The sequence below is a fragment of the Pangasianodon hypophthalmus genome, chromosome 6 (assembly GCF_027358585.1).
Source record: "Pangasianodon hypophthalmus isolate fPanHyp1 chromosome 6, fPanHyp1.pri, whole genome shotgun sequence".
In the NCBI taxonomy this organism is placed as follows: domain Eukaryota; kingdom Metazoa; phylum Chordata; class Actinopteri; order Siluriformes; family Pangasiidae; genus Pangasianodon; species Pangasianodon hypophthalmus.
The window spans coordinates 19,292,254-19,316,992 of NC_069715.1; the positions used below are offsets into that span (position 1 = coordinate 19,292,254).

General features: G+C 40.0%; 1 protein-coding gene across 3 annotated transcripts in view; it reads left to right on the forward strand.

Moving 5' to 3' along the window:
- zgc:162879 (ras and EF-hand domain-containing protein) overlaps nucleotides 1-24,739 on the forward strand; it is an 81,307-nt gene that overhangs the window by 13,452 nt on the left and 43,116 nt on the right. For 2 of the 3 annotated variants that reach the window (XM_026914191.3, XM_034305494.2), the window contains one exon: nucleotides 8,877-9,029. The exons of the other annotated variant lie outside the window; for it this stretch is intronic. In XM_026914191.3, coding sequence (XP_026769992.3) covers nucleotides 8,877-9,029 — 153 coding nt within the window. The remainder of the gene's footprint in view (nucleotides 1-8,876; nucleotides 9,030-24,739) is intronic. 3 annotated transcript variants of the gene reach the window in all.

The following is a 24,739-nucleotide window of genomic DNA, read 5'->3' on the forward strand; positions in this document are numbered from 1 at the left end:
GAAGTTGAATACATGGTAGAGCCCTGTTCTCTCCAATCTTTACATTTTACCACTTCCTGCATCCATTTACAGTGCCTTGCAAAAGTATTCACCCCCTTTGCCTTTTTTTTCCCTATTTTGTTGCATTACAACCTGGAAGTTAAAGGATTTTCATTTGGCTTTTATGTAGTGGGATCTACACAAAATACTCCAAGTTGATGAAGTGAAATGAAATAAAAAAACTCATTTCAAAAAAATTGTAAAAATAAAAAACTGAAAATTGGTGTGTGCATTTGCATTCACCCCTTTTGCTATGAAGCTCCTAAATAAGTTCTGGTGCTACCAGTTAACTCAAGAAGTCACATAATTAGTTAAATGAAGTCCACCTCTCTGCAGTCTAAGTGTCACTTCATCTCAGCTTACATATATACCTGCTCTGAGAAGCCCCAGAGTCTGCTACACCACTGAGCAAAAGGCAGCATCAAGCAAGCAGCACGATGAAGACCAAGGAGCTCTCCAAACAGGTCAGTCGAGGCATGGACTCCACAAGACCTCTGAAGGTGTGCTGTGGTATCTGGTACCAAAACCTTAGCAGCAGATCCTTTAAGTCCTGTAAGTTGCGAGGTGGAGCCTCCATGGATCGGACTTGTTTGTCCAGGACATCCCCCAGCTGCTCAATTGGATTGAGATCTGGGGAATTTGGAGGCCAAGCCCTTGAACTCTTCGTCATGTTCCTCAAACCATTCCTGAACAATGTTTTTCAGTTTGGCAGGACGCACTATCCTGCTGAAAGAGGCCAGTGTGATTAGGGAATAGGAAATGAAGGGGTGTGCTTGGTCTGCAACAATGTTTAGATTCAAGATTCAATTCAAAGATTCAAGATTCAAAGAACTTTATTAATCCCAGGGGGAAACTGCTTATGTAAGTGGCGTGTGTCAAAGTAACATTCACATCACACTGCCTCTGCCGGCTTTCCTTCTTCCCGTAGTGCATCCCGGTGCCGTCTCTTCCCCAGGTAAGCGATGCACGCACCTGGCCATTGTTGGAAACTTTTTCAGCAAAGACCAGGAGACTTGGATTCTCTTCAGCAGGATTCTTTATTGAGAACGCGCTGGTCGGTCGCTGCAGTCATCAAGTCTGACTAAGGCAGTGATGCATTGTAGATTATATACATTTGGGGGCAATGCCTAGAGATGGAGGCAAAGCACTATGGTGGCGACCCTAAACAAAGCATGCAAATGAAGTAGACAGTTCTGGCCACCCGCCCCATTTCACTAGTCTTAATCCAATCAGCATAACTATCCTACTCAGACAGTTCATTATCGTAGAAACAAAGAGAAAATCCACACCTATGGGGGTACATTCAGGTATTGAGGAACACGAACAATGGTCCCCAGTTCAAAGGATATGAAAGAAGCACCACGAATTATCAATTACAAAAAGGTGATAGTTACAGTATCCTGGTTCATTTGACTTATAAAGAAAGGAACAAGACTGGCAGAAACTATACTGGCAGAGAAAGAATAGCTCTTAAAATTTGTATTCCCACACCATCCTCATGATGTAAAGGAAAACATGATTCATCAGACCAGGCCACCTTCTTCCATTGCTCCATGGTCCAGTTCTGATGCTCATGTGCCCATTGTAGGCGCTTTCACTGGTGGACAGAGGTCAGCATGGGCACTCTGACTGGTCTGCAGCTATGTAGCTCCATACGCAGCAAGCTGTGATGCACTGTGTGTTCTGACACCTTTCTATCATAACCAGCATTAACTTTTTCAGCAATTTGTGCTGCAGTAGCTCTTCTGTGGGATCGGACCAGAAGGACTAGCCTTCGCTCCCCAAGTGCATGAGCCTTGGGCGCCCATGACCCTGTCTCCAGTTCACCGGTTGTCCTTCCTTGGATCACTTTTGGTGGGTACTAACCACTGCATATTGGGAAGACCCCACAAGACCTGTCATTTTGAAGATGCTCTGACCAGCTGATCAGTCATGTAGCCATCACAATCTGGACCGGTCAGTAGTTTTAATGTTATGGCTGATTGGTGTATGTAGATGATTGAGTAGTGAGTTTGTTTCATGTATATAGAAATCTATACCACTATAATGGTCTAGTGACCTTATTTTCTTCTGTCGAAATCAGGCTTCAGAAGACTTCCACAACTCAAAATTTTGGAGAAGTATAAATCAGGGTCGGGTTACAAAAAAATATCCAAAACTTTGAATATCCCACGAAGCACCATTAAATCCACCATAGCAAAGTGGAAGGAATATGGCACCACAGTAAACTTGCCAAGAGAGGACCACCCACCAAAACTCACAGAACGAGCAAGGAGGGCATTAATTCAAGAAGCATCCAAAAGACCAACAATAACCCTGAAGGAGCTGGAGAGCTTCACAGCAAAGACTGGAGTGTCTGTCCATAGAACCACTATTAGCCGTACACTCCACAGAGCTGGGCTTTATGGAAGAGTGGCCAGAAGAAAGCACTTGCTTAAAGAAAAAAACAAGAAAGAACGTCTTGAGTTTGCCAAAAGACACGTGGGAGACTCCCCAAACGTCTGGAAGAAAATAATGTGGTCAGGTGAGCCTAAAATTGAACTTTTTGGCCATAAAATAAAATGCTGTGTCTGGCACAAACCCAACACCTCTCATCACACATTTAAATGTGTTGGGATGGCCCAGTTAAAGCCCAGATCTCAATCCAATAGAGAATCTGTGGTCTGACTTAAAGACTGCTGTACACCAGTGGAACCCATCCAACTTAAAGGAGTTGGAGCAGTTTCGCCTGGAAGAATGAGCAAAAATCCCAGTGGCTAGATGTGCTAAGCTCATACAGACATACCCAAAGAGACTTGCAGCTGTAATTGCTGCAAAAGGTGGCTCTACAAAGTATTAACTTTTGAGGGGGGTGAATAGTTATGCACACCCAAGTTTTCTGTTTTTTGGTCTTATTTTTTGTTTGCTTCACAATAAAAAATATTTTGCATCTTGCATCTGCATTTTGCAGAAATTGTAAGTATGTTGTGTAAATCAAATGTAAATCATTTGAAAAATCAATCCATTTAAATTCCAGGTTGTAATGCAACAAAATAGGAAAAAGGCAAAGGGGGTGAATACTTTTGCAAGGCACTGTACCTATGTCTCCCCATTTGCCTGTTTTAACGATGGAGATATGGGGGATACTGTGTGGAACTTTAAATACTGCCTTCTGTGCCGGTGTCAAATGTACTGCAGCTGCTCGGAAAGTATCACCATAATAAATATCTATAATGATCAAAGTTTCTCTATGTAGGCCCCGGAACCACGTGGTCTCAAAAATATGGTCTGGGCCTGTTTGGGAGTAAAGGATGGCAGAATGCAGAAAATCCTGTTGCTGTTCCACCATGAGGTTTGATGTGTTGTAAGGTCTGAGATGCTTTTCTGCACACCACAGTTAGAAAGAGGGCTTATTTGAGTTACTATAGACTTCTTATCAACTCAGACCAGTCTGGTCTTTTTGATCTCACTCATCAAGATATTTTATCCTGCACTCTCACACAGGATCTCTTTTGTTTTTTTGTTTTTTTTCACCTTTCTATGTAAACTCTAGAGACTGCTGTGTGTGACAATCCCAGGAGATGAGCAGTTTCTGAACTACTCAAACAAGACCATCTGGTAACAACAACCATGCCATGGTTAAAGAGAAAGATTTCCCCCCTCTTCATGTTTGACATGAACATTAACTGAAACTCTCAACTTGTGTCTGCCTCATTTTATGCAATGTGCTTTTGCCACATTATTGGCTGATTGGATAACTGCATAAATGATCAGGTGTGCAGGTGTTCCTATTAAAGTGGACGGTGAGTGTAGAGTTTGATAAACAGATGAGTCAGTAATATCCTAGGAATCGTATTTGGGTGTAATGTTTAAATAAATCATGCCAATTGACTCATTGGACGCAGAAAATCCGTCTGTGGAACATGAGATTTTTAAGTCAAACGTCCCTAGGAAATCTTGGGCCAATAAGTTTACGGGACATTGTTTGGATACCAGAAAACAATGTTGTAGAGTTTTAGATCCTGGTTTGGTTGGTAGAGGTATGCTATAGAGCTCAGTGATGGGTAAGACTAAGGCCCTCCACTCTTAAAATTGTGTCATGACTCAGTCTGACATCTGGAAGCGCACCAGCTTTTAGGACTGAGTATGTGTTGCCTGTGTCAACCAAAAAGGGAATTGTGGTACATGTACCTATGATATGGTTCCATTTTAAACCAAACAGTCTGATGAAAATCTTCATCTCCTCTGCATTTGTTAACCTGGATATGTTGTCCATAGCCTTCATGTCACAGATGCATTTTTCCACATCAGATTTGGTGGGCATGTCTTTTGATCACAGCCTCCATTTCTGACATTTCCAGTGGGCCATTCACATGTACAGTGTCACAGTGAAACACTTTAGGGTTGTCCCCCTCACTTGTTGTCCAGCCATGGGATTTGGAAATTGTATCATGGGCAACTGAAATGTATCTGGGCTCATGGGATGGTTCTGTGGCTCTTAGAATGCATGATCATGTGGTGGCCAGACGGTAATGGCGGCAGAGCAGATTACTCTTGTTCCATTATTTCCTCAATTTTCTGTTCCAGGTCGGGCATCCTCATGAGAAAAATCTGCCCGTTGCCTGGTGTACTTTCGCTTTCACCTCTCCCATGGCATGGACCTCAGGGAGCATGGGATAAAGCAGTGAAGCAGTGGTGAGCTGGCTGGAGGGAGCAGGAGGGGTGCCCCTGTAGGGAAGCGGTGTGGACTGAGCAACCTAAGGACATATCAGAGTAGAAGAGACATCCTCAGTGAGAGAGGCTCCCTTTGTGAATAGAAAAAAAATTCACCTTTCAGCACGATAACAACCCAAAGCACAAATCCAAGTCAACAAAGGAACGGCATCAGAACATCAACGTTTTGGAATGGCGCAGTTGGAACCCAGTTTTTTCCTATTGAAAACCTGTGGAATGATGAAGAGGGGTGTGCACAGGAGACCCCTTACAATTTGAGAGACCTGGAGCATTTTTGCAAGGAAGACTGGAATAAAATTCTGTGTGTTATCAAGGCAGTTGCACCCAAGACCTGAGCAGGGAGGAAGTGGTGCCCAGAAGTGGTAAACAGCAAAGGCTTACCTCAGGTTTGCCAACATTTATCAAGCTGGGCCTCATTTATCAAGCTAGATATGAACAGATTTATTTGTAAATCATAAATAGGTGCATTTACCCAACAAATTTGGTATTCATGCAAATTTGAAAATGTAATTTCACAAAAAAATTCATTTGATCCTATTTGTGCCCCTGAGTGTGTAGAAATTTAAGCATAAGACTAACTAATATAAACCTTGATTTATCATATGTGTACCCAACCCTTTCAGCAGGCATGTTTGTATGTTTGAATTGTATAAATGCTAGCAGAAGACAGAAGTCTTAAGACAACAAGAGTTTTTGATAATTACCATCAATTTTTTTTACCAAAAATAAATAACAATAAAAAATATATAATAATAAATAAGAAAAATACATGTAGTAAAACCATATAATTTGTATTGATTATGTACAATACAGATACATTGAATATATGTTTGACGAAGTGGAACTTCTGAGATTGTGACACTGTCAGGGTGGTCCCCGAAGCAACTGACGTGGCCTGGGTTTCTGTTCTTTTAAAAAAAAAAAAAAAAACTCCAATCAAAAAGACATTGTCTAACTATGCAATTGTAACAGGGGTTCTACTGGAAGTAAAAAGGGACCAGGCCACTTAAATGAAATGAAAAATGTACACACAGATGCCACTTCCTTCTGACTGAGGTCTGCCTATTAGAAAGTTTATGACCCAGTCAGAGAGGGTGGGCATCAGTCTCAGAGTGAGGAGGTTTTGTATGAAGTTTGGACCAAATGACTGTATTGAATGCCGAGCTGTAATCAATAAATAGCATTCTCAATAGCTGTCCTTGCTATGTGAGAGCGCTGTGTGGATTGCAGTGTCGATGGCATCTTCTGTGGACCGGTTTTGGCAATAAGCAAACTGGAGATAGTGTTGTGTGTCTGGTATGTTCCTATGAGTATGGGTCATGACTAGCCTTTCAACACATTTCTTCACAAGTGGAGTCATTGCAACTGGTTGATAGACAGGTCCCTGTGCTCATCATTGGGAGGGGCACAGTGGTGGTTGTCTTGAGGCAGATGGGTACTTAAGTTTGTGCTAGAGATGGGTTGACTATGTCCGGAAAGACATCGGCCAGCTCTGATGAGCTGGTTCTGAGTATGCACAAAGGGATGTTGTCTGGGCCAGCTGCTTTCCGTGGGTTTGTTCTTCTCTGAATCTTGCTCACATTTGCCAATGAGATCGTGAATGGAGGGTTCTGTGTGCTCCCAGTTTTCATAACCCTCTTCTGTGGCTCAGTTTTGAGAGCCTCAAATTGGGCATAGGAATTCATTCTTCTAGTCATCTGTGTTGCCTGAGACAAGTGGATGGAGTGTGTTTGTAACTGAATAGCCGACTCTGGTGTGCTGCCTGATAGCCAGGTTTCCATGAAAATAGAGGAGTACAGCAGTCTCTGATTTTGTGCTATGATGTGATCCTGGTCTGGAACTCATTCAGCTTTTTTTTTTTTTCAGTAAACATTGGCTAGCAGTTTTTATTACACTGGAGCATCTTTTCTGTTGGCTGAGTTTGACTTGCCTGTCAGCATTTTTTTAATTGCTTGTAAGATCTTCTGCTGAGTCATGCTTTGTTTACTTCAGGTTCCTTCCTACTGCTGAACTTCACTTGACAGACTCGCCCTTTTGGCCCAGAAATAGTGGTTGCTCCAAGGTCTCAGTCTTGTGTCTTTCAAACACTTGAGCCAGTCTTGGTTGATCTTTCTTTAGACCAGCTGGAGATGCAGTTCTGGAGTGATTCTTGCTTGAGCTACTTCCATTTCCCATAGTCGAAATCCTGCCATGGTCTGTTACCGGAGTATAAATCCCTGAGTCATCTTGCACCCCCACTCTTGCTGATTCTGGGGGTATTTTCCTCCAATTTTAGCAGTTGCAGCTGCAGTTACAGTTTAAGTAATCCTGACAGTTGGGGATGCTGCAGCACTCTCAGCACTCCTACTTCTTGCATCCTTGTGACTATCCATAAGAAAATGAATAAATTAATAAATAAGTACAGTGTGGAGGAATGTGGAAGTGTTATTACACCGTTAACGCAGGGAGGATGAGTTGTACACTTTGACAGTGTTGGTTTCTTACCTATCAATTTGTATATGAAAAAGCCATATCAGCACATGCCTCTTTAGAACTGATGAAGCCCCTTGGATAAGTGGTAAAATGGCTTTAAGAATAACAAGTCACAATGTTTTGAATTCCCATGCATACAGCTTCAAATTGAACTGGTTGATGGGAAGCTTTTATAGATTTAGAAAGTTGATAGACTTCTGCATTTATAGCACAGCTATAGTACAGCATAGTACAAGGGCGCAACAGGAGCACTTTGGCAGTCATCAGATTTGAACTCAAAACCTTCTGGTTGCTAGCAAAGAATCTTAACCAGTAAGTCACAGTCTTCAATGGAATACTTGGGAGAGAAACAGATAGTCAGGAGCTCTAACCACTGAGGAACCTACCATTCATAGGTTAAATTTTAACTTGATTTTAATTCAGAAATCCTATGCTTTGCATGTACATTATCCATGCATTGCAACTTGTCTCCTTTTACTACCTTAATCAACTGTGTTCTTATTCTGTTTTCACTTTCCTCTTATTTATATGTCTATGGTTTTCTTATCCATAAATAAATTGATAAATTGGGAACTTGCTTCAGTTACATTGTGTTTATAAATGCATAAAGTTATCATCATTGATTTACTGTGACTGGGCTAGCCAGATGCATCTTACTGGGTAATCTCTCTGGTGTCAATAAGGTATGGAGAGACATTTAGTCCAAAATGTGTATGTTTTTCATCTAGGGATAAAAATACACAAGTAAAAAGTACAGGCAGTTCCAGAATTATTGTCAACCTTCTTAAAGATGTTGCCTGTGTATCCAAGCAAGGTTTCCATGGCCATTGGAGAGAAATCTCTATTTTTGTCTCATTGGACAAGAGACCATGGTTCCAGCAGCATCTAGCAGGCTTTTTAAATAGTTTGTTGGCATGGAGTCGGTGTGTAATTGTAGATGTGGAAAACTGGTAACCCCAAAGTGGTACCATCTTCTGCAAATCTCTTACTATTCTCTCTGGAGAAATGCCCCTCTAACCATCATCCTCACTGTGCATGAGGGGATAATACACTAGCATCCTCTTTCAAGCACATTCATTACAGCTTTTGTTGTTTGCCCTAAAAGCATATCTGCATATTTTTTAGGTGTGTAACTGTTTTTCATTGTTGGCACACTTTTGTTTTGTTTCATTTGCATAATCTCTAATGTCCCCTGTGATGATGAATGACTAAGGGAATTTGATGCCTATATTACTTCGTATTTATACCCTAGCAAAAGTAGTCCTAATGACTGCGTAAGATTCCTTAAACACTCGATTAAAATATACATAGGAACACGATTCACTACAATTTTGTTCATAAGAATTTCTAAGGGGCCAGTAACTGTCACATGTGGTTTGGTTAAATATTTTTGTTAAAACTTTTTATTTTTTATCTTCTTAGAATACTTAGTTTACTTCATTTAACTTCTAGATTTCTCTCAGTTTTCAGTGTAATTAACTAATTAATCACAAAGTCATAACTTTTTTTTTTAACCCCAGGGTGCCAGTAGTTCTCGGAGACTGTAAATATGGTAGTGCATATATACTGTGACAATGTTACAATTTCAGTTTTAGGCCTGGAAAGGTCTGCATTAAGTGACTGGTTTATTTTTATTTCTCTTGTCTTGCTAGCTTATGGGATCCCTTGAGTGAGTTGTACCAGCAGATTCATGCCACTTGTGACAAGCTTCTGCTGCAGCAGTATGAAGATCTGATCAAAGCTGTAGTGGTGGAGAGCAAAGAACATCGGTTGGAGACTGACCAATTAGAGTCCAGTCTGAGACGGTGAGAGAGGCAACTGGGCAAAAGTGGCCATGTGGTGCTTTTGTTGTGAAACTTCTAAGATTGACTAGGGCCTCTATGACCTTTATGACCTGTAATCCATTGGTAAATCTGTGAGGATTGTTAAAATTTTCTTTAAAAAGCTCAACCAGTGGTTGGAGCAGTGTAATTTGTCATTCTGTTCGACAAAAAAAGTGGGCTCACAAGAAATTTCCAAATAATTTCAGTAGCGTAATGCATATACACAGAACATCCATATTCTGGGACTGAACAAAAAATGAAGACAATGAAAAAGGTTTTAATATCACCTACCTATTAAAGAGTAGGGCCAGACTGCATTTTTGGTCCTTACTGGTATGCTATCATACAAGTTATGACATATGAGACAAGAAATATAAGCCTCTCATTCAGGGGATGTAAAAAGAAATCTACTTGAAGTTCTGCACTGCCAAAAAATGTTCAATGATGTTTAAAAGAGACTAAAACATTCTGCCATACAGTCAGCTCTTAATGTTCATTGTCATATGTATAGCAATTAATAAAGTAATGTTGCATCTATCAGGCTCACGAGTTTGGCTAGGCTTATAATTTTTTAACATGAGCCCTGTTTGTATGGGATTAGATTTTCTGGGTGATTTCTGTAGTAAAATATGATGATATGGGATGTTTCAAGCATGGTGATATGTTCACATGCACACATCTACATCAATGTCATAAGACTTGTCACTAGGTTCCATTTATTTTGAGACCTTTAAAAAAAAATCATATACTTGTGTGTGTGTGTGTGTGTGTGTGTGTGTGTGTGTGTGTGTGGTGTGTGTGTGTGTGTCTGGGACAATAGGATGGAGGTATGTTATTTCAGTCGTTTTACTTCATGGCCTTCAAACAAGAAGAGTGTGCACAGTTACACACACAGACACACACAGACAAACTGGCTTACCAAGCTTCAGAGAACAATTCAGATACAATTCATGTTATATAAAAAAGAACCAAAGACTGATAACGTATTAAGGATAGAGTTGATTAATAAACAAAATAACATGGTTCATTTATTTAATTATAGAAAAAGACAAACATATTAATGTTGAATATGCAAATGTAAATTATTCAAATTTATGTATTGGCTGTGTAGTGGCATCATACCAGATGCAAATATCAAAGTTTGTATAAGGGATCATTTATTTAATAATCAGCCTATAGGGTTGCACTTTCATTTACTTAAACTTTTTTTTTTTTTTTTTTTCTCCCCCTCTAATAAGCTCCCAGTAATGACGGTACATAAACAAATTTATATTTATGACCCAAACTAATCATTTTTGTAATTGTGAGGAACAGTGGTCTAGTTAATTCCCAACTAGACATATGATATACAAAACCAAAGAGATGTTTATGTAGATGGCAGGGAAATGATCAGACCATTGTTGGGCATAAAAAGGAGATATAAACCAAAATTGCCAGGCCAGACCGGTTTTTATCTAAGGAATGCATGCAGAATAGATGCGCGCGCGTGTGTGTGTATAGAATATATAAAATAGATATTCTTACTGTATACACACACACAGAAGGTTGCAAGGTTGTCCTTGCATGGGCCACTTTTAGTAGGTACTAATCACTGCATACTGGGAACACCCCACAAGACCTGCCATTTTGGAGATGCTCAGACTGTCATCTAGCCATCACAATTTGGCCCTTGTCAAAGGTGCTGAGATCTTTGTGCTTGCCCATTTTTCCTGCTTCCATCACATCAACTTCGAGAACTGGCTGTTCACTTGCTGCCTAGAATATCCCACCCCTTGACAAGTGCCATTGTAATGAGATAATCAATGTTATTCGCTTCATCTGTCACTGGTTTTAATGTTATGGCTGATTGGTGGGTGTGTGTGTGTAGAATATATAAAATAGATATTCTTACTGTAAAATTGAACTGAGACAATGAGTGGGATGAAGCTCAGTCATATCACATGTCAGCAAGGGAAGTTACATTACAGTAAGTAAGTAAACGGTAATTAAAAAATATCTGTATACTCACAAATTATTTATATATAATGATATAGCATACAGTCATGGGGAGAAAAATAAGTACACCCTCCATCAATTCTATGGTTTATTTATCAGGCCCTAAATAACAATTGGGTGGTCCTCATCAACTTCTATAAATAAACAAATAACCTCAGGTCACAAAAAAAAAAAAAAAAACATGAGAGATTTCAATATGTAGTAATTTTTTCCCAAAAAGTATACTAACATTCAGAAACCAGGTGGGGGAAAAAATAGCTACACCATGTAATTCAGTAACGTGTAGAACCACCTTTAACAGCAGTAACTTGAAGTAAATATTTTCTGTGGGAGTTGATTGGTCTCTCGCATCATTTTGGAGGAATTTTGACTTATTCTTTTTTTCAACATTGCTTCAGTTCATTTCTGTTTGAGGGCATTCATTTACACAAAGCTCTCTTCAGATCCCACCACAGCATCTCAGTGGGGTTGACATCTGGATTGTCCTGTTGCATGACCCAATTTTGATCTAGCTTAAGCTGCTGGACAGATGGCCTCACAGGTGTCTCAAGTATGTTCTGGTATAAAATGGACTTTTGTTGTCTCAATAACTGCAAGTTTCCTGTGTCTGCAAAACAAGCCCAAATTATCACCACTCCACCACCATGCTTGACAGTTGTCATACACTGATCAGCCATAGCATTAAACCACCTGCCTAATATTGTGTAGGTCCCCCTTGTGCCACCAAAACAGCTCTGGCCTGTCAAGGCATGGTCTCTACAAGACCTCTGATGGTGCACTTTGGTGTCTGGCACCAAGATGTTAGCAGCAAATCCTTTACGTCCTGTAGGTTGCAAGGTGGGGCCTCCATGGATTGGACTTGTTTGTCCAGCACATCCCACAGATGCTCGCTCAGATTGAGGTCTGGGGAATTTGGAGGCCAAGTCAACACCTTGAACTCTTGTTCCTCAAGTTCCTCAAACCATTTTTGCATGATTTCCCTGTTGGCAGCACAAGGGGGGGCCTACACAATATTAGGCATGTGGTTTTAATGGTATGGCTGATCAATGTACATCTTTTGATCTCAAACTCAAATGTCTTCTGTGTATACCAAAAACAAAAGAATTGGCCTTGTCATTCCACTACTTATGGAGGGTAGCGTATTTGATGAATAAAGTATGAGTTTTATCATAGAAATAGAAATGAGTTTTCAGGTTAAATATTTGTGAGGCCAATATTCAATTAAAGATCTGACACCATTATTTGATTCAGTTAAGTACAGACAGATCCATAAGTATTTGGACAGTGACACAATTTTGTAATAGAGCTTCAGCTTTAATTCAAGCGGTTTACCATAAATATTGCATTAAGCTCTTGGGTTGCTTTCAAAGTATATTTTGGGTCATTATCCATATGTACTGTGAAGCAATGTCCTATCAGTTTTGCAGCATTTGACTGAATCTGAACAGAAAGTGTATGTGTACACTAGTACATAGTGTGTATACTATACACTTAAGAATTCATCCTGCTACTTCTATCAGCAGTCACATCATTAAGCACCAGGGAACCAGTTCCCCTGGCAGACATACATGCCCATGCCATTACACTGCCTCCACATGTTTGACAGATGATGTGGTATGCTTTGCATCATGAGCCCTCCCTTTCCTTCTCCATACTCTTCTCTTCCCATCATTCTGGTACATTCTTAATCTTGCATCAGAACTGGTCAGGCTTTTTTTTTTTTTTTTAGAAGCAAAGTCTAATCTGGCCTTTCTGTTCTCGAGTGTTACTAGTGGTTTGCATCTTGAGGTAAACCATCTGTATTTACTTTCGTGAAGGAGTCTCTTGATTGTAGACTTTGACAATGATACACCTACCTCCTCCAGAGTGTTCTTGGCTAGATGTTGAAAAGGGGTTTTTCTTCAACAAGGAAAGAATTCTGCTATCATCCACTTTAGTTGATTTCCGTGGCCTTCCAGGCCTTTTGGTGTTTCTGAGCTCACTAATGCATTCCTTCTTTTTAAGAATGTACCAAATTGTTGATTTGGCCACTCCTGAAGTTTCTGCTCTCTCTCAGATGGGTCTGTTTTTTTGTCCCCGTCCCCGTTCCCGTCCCCCCAAGCCTGATGATGGCCTACTTCACTTGCATGGAGACCTCTTTGGACCGCATATTGAGAGTTCCCATGAACGGCTACCAAATACAAATTCAATGCTTGGAATCAACTCCAGATCTTTTATCTCCCTAATTTGTCATGAAATAACGAGGAAATGGGCCACACTTGGCCATGAAACGGCATCAGTCAATTGTCCAATTACTTTTGAGCCTATATGGAGGGACTCTCTTTTAAAAAAAAAAAAATAGCTGTAATTCCTAAACGTTTAATGCAATATTTCTGTTAAACCCCTTGAATTAAAGCTGAAAGACTACATTTCAATCACATCTTCATTGCTTATGGACCTGACTGTATCTGAATCCAATAATTACTTAGCTTAACAACCTTTTAGTTTAGGTGTTAAAAGCATAAAATCTCAGAGTTAAAGTTGCATTTAATCTAAAACAGCTTCATACTAAGCTTTCACTATAAAGTGACATTTCTGTGGAAGAGGCTTTTATATAGCTTATTTATTGAACAATTATTTCCTTAGCTCAGAGGTTTCTATTGGGATGCAAGCCTAGGTCTTTCGGATTTACATGTCAGTCTTTTTTTTTTTTTTTTTTTTCTTTTCTCACCCATTGCAAAATGTAAATCTATATACTATTATTTGATAAACATGTATGATACTGTTGATGTCATTTACATTGTTCACTGTGAAATATGGCTTAAATTGATACCAAACATGCCCTGAGGAATATTGTAAACATAGATTAAATGACCAGATTTAGTTCACATGGTATCTCGGACACGCATTCCTGGTCATTTTAATCTGACCAGTCCAGCATCATTTTACTGTCACAGTTTATAAAAATTTACTACAAATGTGAATTTTTTTTTTTTAGTGATTCCAGCCTTTTGAATGGTAGTGTGTATATACCATTTTTCTATGCATGGCTCAGAGTGTAAGTAACACTGTAGCCATTCCCAAAGCTGTTGAGTCTGACATGCCCAATTGTAAAACTTAAGGTTTGGAAAAGCTAAGCCACCTCTTTCCACTGGAAGATTTTTAATTTTTGACCTGGTTTTATTCATATAAACTCTTGAAATCAGATAAACTATTGAAATAGAATGCTGTTTCTGAATCTCCACTGCAGGGTATTCTGGCAAGGACATTCTTTTAATGAGACAAGTTGTCACCATCCATAAGAGAGGGAGATCATGCCATCATTCCAAGGAAAAACATTTAGAGATTTAATATGAGCTGAATTTCCCAGAGGCATTGCCTATCTTTTGGCGTAGTTTACTTTATAGCCAAAAATTGTACTGAATGAGTTTGTGATAGACAGGACAACAGGGACTGAAACCTTGCCTTTGTAAGAAATAGAAGGATCAGCATACAAAGCAATTTTGTGTATGTTTTTGTCTTAAGACACTCAATCTATGCTTCCTAATACTTTTTGCAAGAGGCTCTAATATAAGTGCGAATGGAAGAGGCAAGTGAAGACACCCCTGTCAGTTTCCACATTCAAGTGGGAATTTCTTCCTACTTACAGGCCTGTATGATCCACATTCATCTGAATGTTTGATTTTCTTTTTAAATAGAGACGTATGTTAAATTTCAAGTCATTTGAAGTTGTCCCTCTGCAATAAGACCACATAGTTTTTGTAACATTCAATCCATCTGGCCCTGGTGCCTTCCTGCTTCTTGAAGTATTTATTATTAAGCTTAATATCACAAGCTCAGGAGACCACCCTTAGTTAAAAAGTTTTCCCCCGTCTGGTAAAAAGTTTGGCACTCTGATTGGGGAGGGTCTAAGGAATATTCTGACGAAATTTGGGCCAAGTGTTGCCAACACTCTAGCACCACCATCAGGTCAAATTTGGGCCTAATTTGGAAGTACATTTATGGTCATAACGTTTGAACAATGTGTCCAAAATTTAAAAGCATCCCTGCATTCCCTGGCTCGAAATGAGTTCAATACACTCTATGACCTCAACACATTATCTTCAGAGTAAGCAAAAGCATTTTGAATGGTCCAAACAGTTTGCCCGTAATTGGCCAATGAATCTGATGGCGAAGCCGCAAAACAGGAAGTGAGGCTGTATCTTAGCAATGACTTCGTGCACTGACACAAAACTGGTAGGCATCTTCAGGACCATGACCTGAGGCTATGCAACAAATTTTGTGATAGTGCCACCTACTGGTCAAAAGTTACAATAACTTGCCAAAAATGCTTACATATAACTGCCATTTTTGCTTCTCCTCCTCCAAATTTTGTCCAATCTTCACCACACTTGGCTCACATCATCTTGACAATTGTATGAACAAATATTATCAAAGGAATTTTGATATTCAAACCCATTCTCCTGTAACGTGCTGGCAAATGCAAAAAAATAGGATGTGAAGGTGTATCTCAGCAATGCATCTATATATCATCATGAAACTTGGCAAATATCTTCAGGACCATGCCCTGAATGTACCCAAGAAGTTTTCTGACTGTGCCACCTTGTGGTCAGGAACTGTAACAACTTTCTTTTTTTTTCTTACATCATTTGAAGAATTTGTGTTCATTTTTCACAGTTCATCACTGTTCATCACAGTTCATTTTTCCTATAATTCCCTGGAGTATGCAGAAGTGAACACACTCCAACATCTGAAATTCAAGTGTACTTCTTGACACCTGTCTAAACAATGCTACAGCAATGCCACCTTGTTGCCCATTTGTTCATGTTAACCTTTCCTCCTACAGTCAGAGAATTCCACCACTGTCCATGGTCAACGCATACACATCATGAACGAAACTGCAAATCACATTCAGACATGCTACTGTTGTTGCCTAAGACCTAGAGAAGTGCACTAACCTTGAAAGCTGGAGTCACTGAGAAAATATTTGACTGGTGGGAATCCCTTTGCCTAAAGTTATGGCTCTACTTTCCTGTGATTGCTAAGGCAACAACCGTAGCATGTCTGTGAATGTGTGGCTCACTGCGTCTGGGTGGTTGGCCCCTGAAAATGCTGCTTGCAGCTATAATTATTTTTGTTTTGTTTTTTTAGGGGTCCAAGCACCGAAGGTGCTTTTGGTCCATATCTCATGAACCGTAAATCCTACAAAGAAAGTTTTTTTTTCTGATTCCTTGGGTTCTCCTAAACAAGAAAGCTTCAAGAGTCAAGTAGCTCCAACCACTTAGATTTTATTTGCTAATTTGCATAATATGCAAAAAGCCACTTGTGAACTAGTTTGCATTGTGTTGTTTGTGTATGCTTCTCTTACTATATTACCTCCCCAACAGAGATTTTACAGTGATGGTATTCTTAGTCTGTGACCTAGAGAAGTGCACTAACCTTGAATGCTGGAGTCACTGAGAGAATATTCGACTGGTGGGAATTCAAGAAGATACAGAGGGTCCTTGGCCCCATCAGTTCATCGTGGATGCCTGATCTACCCAACTTGATCTACCCAACAAACTGCTCATAGATAAACCACATCATACCCTAGCACCAAGAACCCAAAAGTGGAGAGAAGCTGAGAGCATTTGTTATACAGATCCACTGTGGACGACCTGCACATTAGGCTCTGGGGCATGCCTAACGTGCGATTTGTTGCACTTTACTCTGCAAATTTCAGGATCTTTTCAAGGCAAATCTTACATTTTTGAAGATCTTGATTTGGCACTAGCCTTCGCATGGTGATCAGGCCTTGAGGCAGACAACATTCCAGGCACTATCGAAGTGTAGTGGTACCTGCTTCTTTACAGAGAAGTCACAAAGTAGTATTACAACCAGAAAAAGATGAATGCGACCAATAGTGTACGTAGCCCTGGGAACTACATGCTATGCTGTCTGGCTGGTTATTGGATTGCTACACGATTTTTCTTTCTTTTCTGTGATGGTCATGTTTTACTCCCATTTAATTGACACATTTCTCTTTCTCTTCACATAAGGCACTGTAAGTATGAGCCTAATGGTGTTAATGGGTAGTGAAAGGGGTGTCAATCATTACCCTTATGTTTTGTCAGTGATTGTGGTCTGATAGTTGCTGCATACACTCCATTTGGGGGAGTACATTGGGGTGGGAGGTGTGGTGGAATTAGACCTTCAATGGAGTCTTCCTCAAATAGACATTACCCAGAATCCAGTGGCTCAAGTGAGATATTTATTATTAAGCTGAATATCACCAGCTTGGGAGACCACCCTTAGTTAAAAAGTATTCCCCTAAAGTGTGGCTCAGGTTACAAGAGTTTTTATAACCTCAGACTTACACATTCATTTGCATGGAGAACAAAGACCTCAGCTTCTCACTGGTAATAAAACATAGCCACATATGGAATGGAAAGCTACTGCTAGAGCAAGGAGTTCTTCAAAGACAAAAACAAGATATGATTAGCAAGAAATGGCCTTGTAACTCATATCTTCATGGCACCTGCCGTGTGTTTGAGGAACCTCTGTGCTTACTGCCTAAGAGTCAAGTACATTGTCAGTGTCAAGTCACATGAAGGAAAAACAAGTTTAAACATAGTCAGAATGCATTCATAACTCTCATAATTGTTCATAAAAGCAAGATTAAACTGCTGATTTCCTTGGATTTTCAAACACAGTAGTCTCTAGAAACGCCTGTGGAAACGCCTTGTTGATAAGAGAGGTCTGAGGAGAATGGCCAGATTGGTTAGAGCTGCCAGGAAGAATATAGTAGCTTTACAACCATGGTGAGCAGAAAAACAAAACATCAAACCTTGAGGTGGATGGGCTAGAACAACAGAAGACCACATTGGTGTCCACTCTTGTCAGCCAAGAACAGGAACATTCCAGCAGTAGATGAAGATTCGGATGTGAAATTAGATAGCCCTCTTGCCTCGAATGAAATTGACCTTGCAATTAAGTCCATGCAGAGTGGGAAATATCTAGATCTGAATTTTATAAAAAAAAAATTCTCTTCCAAATTATTCCCTTTGTTGGTATCAGTGTTCAATGACAGTTTAAATACTCTTGTTTTCCCACGGACACTCACCCAAGCATCAGTGTCTCTTGTCCTGACAATAAGTTAAAGATCTACTGAACTGTAAATCCTATCGGCCAATAAGTCTCCTCAATGTAGATGTAAAAATTTAGGTAACTGTCTAGCTATCTGGAAAATGTTCTACCATCCTTAATAGCCTGTGATCAGACTGGATTTATTAGAAATATCACTTTAATTTTAACTTCGTGCCATAATATAATTTACATAACTCTCTCTAGGTCAGTCTCAGAAGTAGTAATTTCACTCACTACAGAAAAAGCCTACAATAATGGAGAATGGGATTACTTATTTTCTATCTCCCCAGGCATCTGTCCAGACAAACAATACATATTCACCTTATTTTCCACTTGGACGAGGAAGTCGCCAAGGGTGTCTGTTCTCAGCCCAAATCTTTGCACGTGGAATAGAACCACTTGCCTTATCTATTTGAAATAATCAAGATATTAAAGGTATATGTAGGGCCCTATATGAACATATGTCTGTATGCAGATGACATTCTTTTATACATTTCTTTCCCCCTTAATTCCATACCCCACATCCTGAACACTAAATCAGTTTGGTAAGATCTCTGGATATAAATTGAATCTTGATAAGATAGTGATGAGTGAACTTCTCGTACTTGATAAACTCGATAATAAGCTTTTTTGAATGCCATTTAAAATCACTTACAATAAATTCACTTGCCTCAGAATCACAGTTACTTTGTCATACTCTGTCAACTCTTCCATGCAATTTTAGCTCACTCTTTCAGAACATTTGCCAAGATCTTAATAGGTGTCTCTCCATGCCACTGTAACTGACTGGGAGAATCAATTCCATAAAAATGAACATCCTCTTCCAGTGTATCACTCATTCTATTCCCCAGGCATTTTTTAACCAGATAGATAAAATTGTCATCTTTCATTTGTAACAAGAAGCCCCCATGAATTCATAAAGCCCTATTACAGAGACCAAAAATCCACAGAGTTATGACTGACCAATTTCCAATCGTACTACAGGGCTGCCAACATTAGAGCTCTGTTGTATTGGCTAAGGGTTACTTCAGTCACAGATATCCCATCCTGGATAGATATTGAATCTAAAAGCTGTGATCCCTCATCTGTCTGCTCTGCTTTGTTCTCCCTGACCACTAAACATACTATCCTACTGTCAGAACCCAGCTGTCAAAGGCAGCCTGAAAATTTGGTGGCAGTACAGAAAATATTTTAGCTTGACCTGTATGACTATATCAGCACCAATAATTTCCAACCATTTGTTCCCAGCTGTCCAAGGAGATTACTCTTTTCAAGGATGGGGAAATTTGGGCATTACAAGTTTAAAAACACTTTAGAAAGATGATGTCTTTGTGTTATTTGAACAAGTTAAATGTGATTTTCAGTTAAGATCATCTGTTTTTTCTAGGTACCATCAAATAAGGCACTTTTTGTATGAAGTCAGTTTACTCAATTTTCAGCCCTACTACCACACTCCTTAGATACTATTTTGGATATCAATCCTATGGACCTGGTGGTGATTTCAAATCTGTATTCCACAATATCTCAAATTAGTGCCCCAGTGTCTCTAAAATTAAAAGTAGGAGTATGATTGGGAGTATGATTTGAATATGAAAGTATCAGATGAGATGTGGGATGATGCACTCTTCTTCAATCAGTGCTAGAGTCTGCATAGTCTGCTTCAATATAAAGTGGAACACTGCACTGATTTATCAAAATCTAAGCTTGCCATTTTTTCCCCTGATATTTGTCCTATCTCTGACTGTTGTAATCAAGCACCTGCCACCTCTTTCATATGTTTTGGCTATGCCCTTCTATGTGCACATATCAGACCTCTTTTTTTTTTTTTTTTTTTTTTTTTTTTTTTTTTTTTAAAAGCTTTCTCTGATTCTACTGGTGTTCATTTAAAACCTACTCTACTCATTGGTTTGTATGGTGTCACCACAGAACATCTGTCATTGTCCAGAGGCAAAAAATAGCTTATGCCTCTCTCTCATAGCAAGGTGTTTAATTTTGCTTATTGGAAAAGCAGTCTTTTTCCCCTTTTTGGCCACTGGATATGAGACATTATGCCATATCTCACTCTAGAGAAAATCAAGTATGCAATACAAGGATCAGTTGAAAAGTTCTATTCCCACTGGAATCCCTTTCTGTCATATGTAGATAATCTTTCTTTTATTCCCATTTCATAATGCAGTCTAATAAAATACCAACAGAAAGTAGTGCAGACCCCATCCCTTTTTTGTTTCTATTTCCCCCCTAACCTTTGTGCTAACAATAAGTCTTTGTCTCTCTCTGTTTATATTCCTGTTGTAATATATGCAACTGTTACTAAACCTATGAAAAGGCAATAAAATATATGTCAAAATGTAAAATGTACTACAACAACTTTGATTGGCCAAACCATTTGGCCGTTACAGGGTAATTAAATTTTAGACACTTGCATGTATGTAATAAAGGAGCCATATCTTCTGAATGCAAAGTCAAATTTCTACAAACTTTACAATACATTGTCAGTAGGACACTCTCTGGCTACCCCTCAATTTTGTAACAATCACCCATAGGGGATGCTGTAACTAAAAAATGCATATACAGCATTTCCTCAACTGTGTCATACAGGAAGATGAAATATGCTCTGCTTTTTCATGGTCAAAATTGAAAACTCTCTTTGGATTGCAAAGTTGTTCCTTTAAATTTTAAAGTTATTGCTTTAAACAAAGATCTGTGGCAGAGTTACTAACTCTAACAGCTATCTAAATGCTGAAAAGAAGTCAATTCATGACGATGTTTTGTGGAGCCATGACAAAAAAATTAAACTTAAGTAATCTTAAGTTCTTGGATTGACTATTCTACAGAGGTCAAATAATCCTAGATCACCAGCTGTCCTTACTGACAAATTTTTGTCAGAAGAAAATCAACCTTGACATCCGTAATGCAATTGAAATAACCACCAAAACTCCCAGGGGTGTAGAGAATGAAGAAACTGCATAAAACAGCTTAGAGTAAAACTCAGGTTCAAAAATGTTAGGGGTATATACACTGCCTACAAGTGTATATAATAAGTATGCATTCCCCAAATAGAAAACCTGATATGAGAAAAATTGCCCTGCATTCTATTTAACCACCTCTTCCAAAGTGAATGCCAAGTTTGTGTATTAATATAGCTCTGTCTCTGCTTTTGGACTTAAAAGATGGGAAAAGGACATGGCTCACCAATCCTCTCCACAGTTTCATACACTATATTACCAAAAGTATTCGGTCACCCATCCAAATGATCAGAATCAGGTGTCCTAATCACTTGGCCTGGCCACAGGTGTATAAAATCAAGCACTTAGGCATGCAGACTGTTTTTACAAACATTTGTGAAAGAATGGGCCGCTCTCAGGAGCTCAGTGAATTCCAGCGTGGAACTGTCATAGGATGCCACCTGTGCAACAAATCCAGTCGTGAAATTTCCTCGCTCCTAAATATTCCACAGTCAACTGTCAGCTTTATCATAACAAAATGGAAGAGTTTGGGAACAACAGCAACTCAGCCACGAAGTGGTAGGCCACGTAAACTGAGGGAGAGGGGTCAGCGGATGCTGAAGCGCATAGTGCAAAGAGGTCGTCGACTTTCTTCACAGTCAATTGCTACAGAGCTCCAAACTTCATGTGACCTTCAGATTAGCCCAAGTACAGTACGCAGAGAGCTTCATGGATAGGGTTTCCATGGCGGAGCAGCTGCATCCAAGCCACACATCACCAAGTGCAATGCAAAGCGTCGGATGCAGTGGTGTAAAGCACGCCGCCACTGGACTCTAGAGCAGTGGAGACGCGTTCTCTGGAGTGATGAATCACGCTTTTCCATCTGGCAATCTGATGGACGAGTCTGGGTTTGGAGGTTGCCAGGAGAACGGTACATTTCGGACTGCATTGTGCCGAGTGTGAAATTTGGTGGAGGAGGAATTATGGTGTGGGGTTGTTTTTCAGGAGTTGGGCTTGGCCCCTTAGTTCCAGTGAAAGGAACTTTGAATGCTTCAGGATACCAAAACATTTTGGACAATTCCATGCTCCCAACCTTGTGGGAACAGTTTGGAGCGGGCCCCTTCCTCTTCCAACATGACTGTGCACCAGTGCACAAAGCAAGGTCCATAAAGACATGGATGACAGAGTCTGGTGTGGATGAACTTGACTGGCCTGCACAGAGTCCTGACCTGAACCCGATAGAACACCTTTGGGATGAATTAGAGCGGAGACTGAGAGCCAGGCCTTCTCGACCAACATCAGTGTGTGACCTCACCAATGCGCTTTTGGAAGAATGGTCAAAAATTCCTAGAAACACACTCCTCAACCTTGTGGACAGCCTTCCCAGAAGAGTTGAAGCTGTAATAGCTGCAAAAGGTGGACCGACATCATATTGAACCCTATGGGTTAGGAATGGGATGGCACTTAAGTTCATATGTGAGTCAAGGCAGGTGACCGAATACTTTTGGTAATATAGTGTACCAAGCAGACTTTCAGTCTTTCACTTACGCATCAGCATGAGATTTAAGAGCACATTTTAACACTATCCTACCTGAGACAGGGTCGCTGGATAGTGCATAGCAAGGGAATATTCCTCTTAAATAGCCGTTCACAGACCTTGTTGAAGCTGAGCCCTTTCTCCATGACAGCCACAGGGAAGTCATGTTGAATAAACACCATTTGACTCTCATATATTAGTTGTCATTTACCCTTCAATGCATTAAGAATTTTTCCATATGTTTGTGCGGCTTGATTAGGACAGGTTGTAGGATTTTAGCCTTCAGCACCCCAAACTCCTATGTGCCTGGTCTTAATGTAGCCCTTTTTTGTATCCAATCCTGCCACTTTCTGGAGTCAGGTTTTGAAAAACCTGACTGGTTGCCTACCTTCATCTCCTCACCCATAAACCACCCCAGAGTCATCTGACCAATAACATATGCAAGGTTCAAATCGGTTGAATACGGTTTTATTTATATAGCCCATTTAACAATAGACATAGCCACAAAGCATCTTTACAGAAATCTGGATGTACACTATATTGCCCGACCTTACTAATGCTCTTTTGGTTGAATGGACTCAAATTTCTACACCCACATTCCAAGATCTAGTGTAAAGCCTTCCCAGAAGTGTGGAGGCAGTTAGCAAAGGGGGGACCAGCTCAATATTAATGCCCATGGTTTTGGAATAGCATGTTCAAAAAGCACACATGGGTATGATGGTTAAATGTCCACATAAGTTTGGCCATACAGTGTAGCTTTAGATCCCTGATGAGCCAGCCAGAGACAATAGTGGCAAGGAAAAACCCCTGGAGTAAGAGGAACCAGACTTAAAACAGATCACATGTTCTTCTGGATTATAAATAATTCAAATATACATTCGTAGAAGAATAAAGGCAAAAGGTATTAAATTTGTGTTGCATGTGTTGACTGTATTGTGAATAGGGGTAAGCACAGGACAGTTGTTCTTATTGCAGCAGCAATCCTTTCAATGAGTCAAAGGATAATCCAGTTGAGATTACCTACTTGGTTGAGCGTTGTGCTGTTTTTGGGAAGTGCAAATCTTTAGGCTGTCCACGTGGGACCATCCACAGCAGCAGGCAGTGAGTCACAATTGCAGAAAGCTCCAAGCAGAAGTAGAGCATCAGCATTAATCTGGCAGATCCAGAAGGTAAGAGGAACCGCTGTAGAAGTTTGTCAGGATCTGGCACTGGCATCACACAGGCATCAGGAGTGTAAAGCACAAGATAGAGAGAATAGATTAAGTATTCTCTTATCCTACAGTGGTTTAAAAGGGTGTACGTTGTGATCAGAATGCAGGCAAGGTCTCTTAAGGTAGTTATTACCGCACAACCAAAAGGTAACATAGGCAAGAGGGCATACTGGGACATCAGCATCTGGCCACTCCATCAAAAAACCTCAGTGACAGAGGTGGAATAACAGCATGAAAACATCTCAGTTTGTCAAAACACTATGACTATGAACCCCTCAGATCACATTTACCTAAGAGAAAATCTGTTTGACAAAATGCCTGAAAAAAAAATTGATTTTTAACTTAGACTATACAGTTGAGACCATATCTGTTTTCTGGACTTTAATGGAAAGGCTATGTCATTACATTGTGGATAAAATATGGGTGGTATGGTCAAACCTTCTGGTACTAGTATGTACCCTGTTATTAACTAGTTTTTCTGCATCAATCAGGCATGAGTCTTGTACAGCTGTACAGATAGAGCTATGTTGAGTAGAGCTCCAATCCCAGCTGAAGAAAATCAACCCCATCGCGTGATGCAGCCACTACTATGCTTCACTGTTCTACCTTGGGTTTATCAGACTGTAACAATTTGCCACATGGTTTGGGGTGATTTTAGTTGGGCTTGGATTAGTTTTTTGTGAGAAGGGGCTTCCATCTAGTTACCCTGCCTAATAACCCAGACGCGAAGCATACGAGAGTGAACTTATCTGGCTCATGGGGATGAAAATGAGTGAGACTGTTGGATTGTGTACTGCTCTGTGGGTGTGCAAGTTAGTCATGGCAATGCCACTGTTAACAGCACTGCCAGGAGGTAACCAATGTTGCCAACATTTTTCAGAGGAAAGGTGCTAAAGGAAA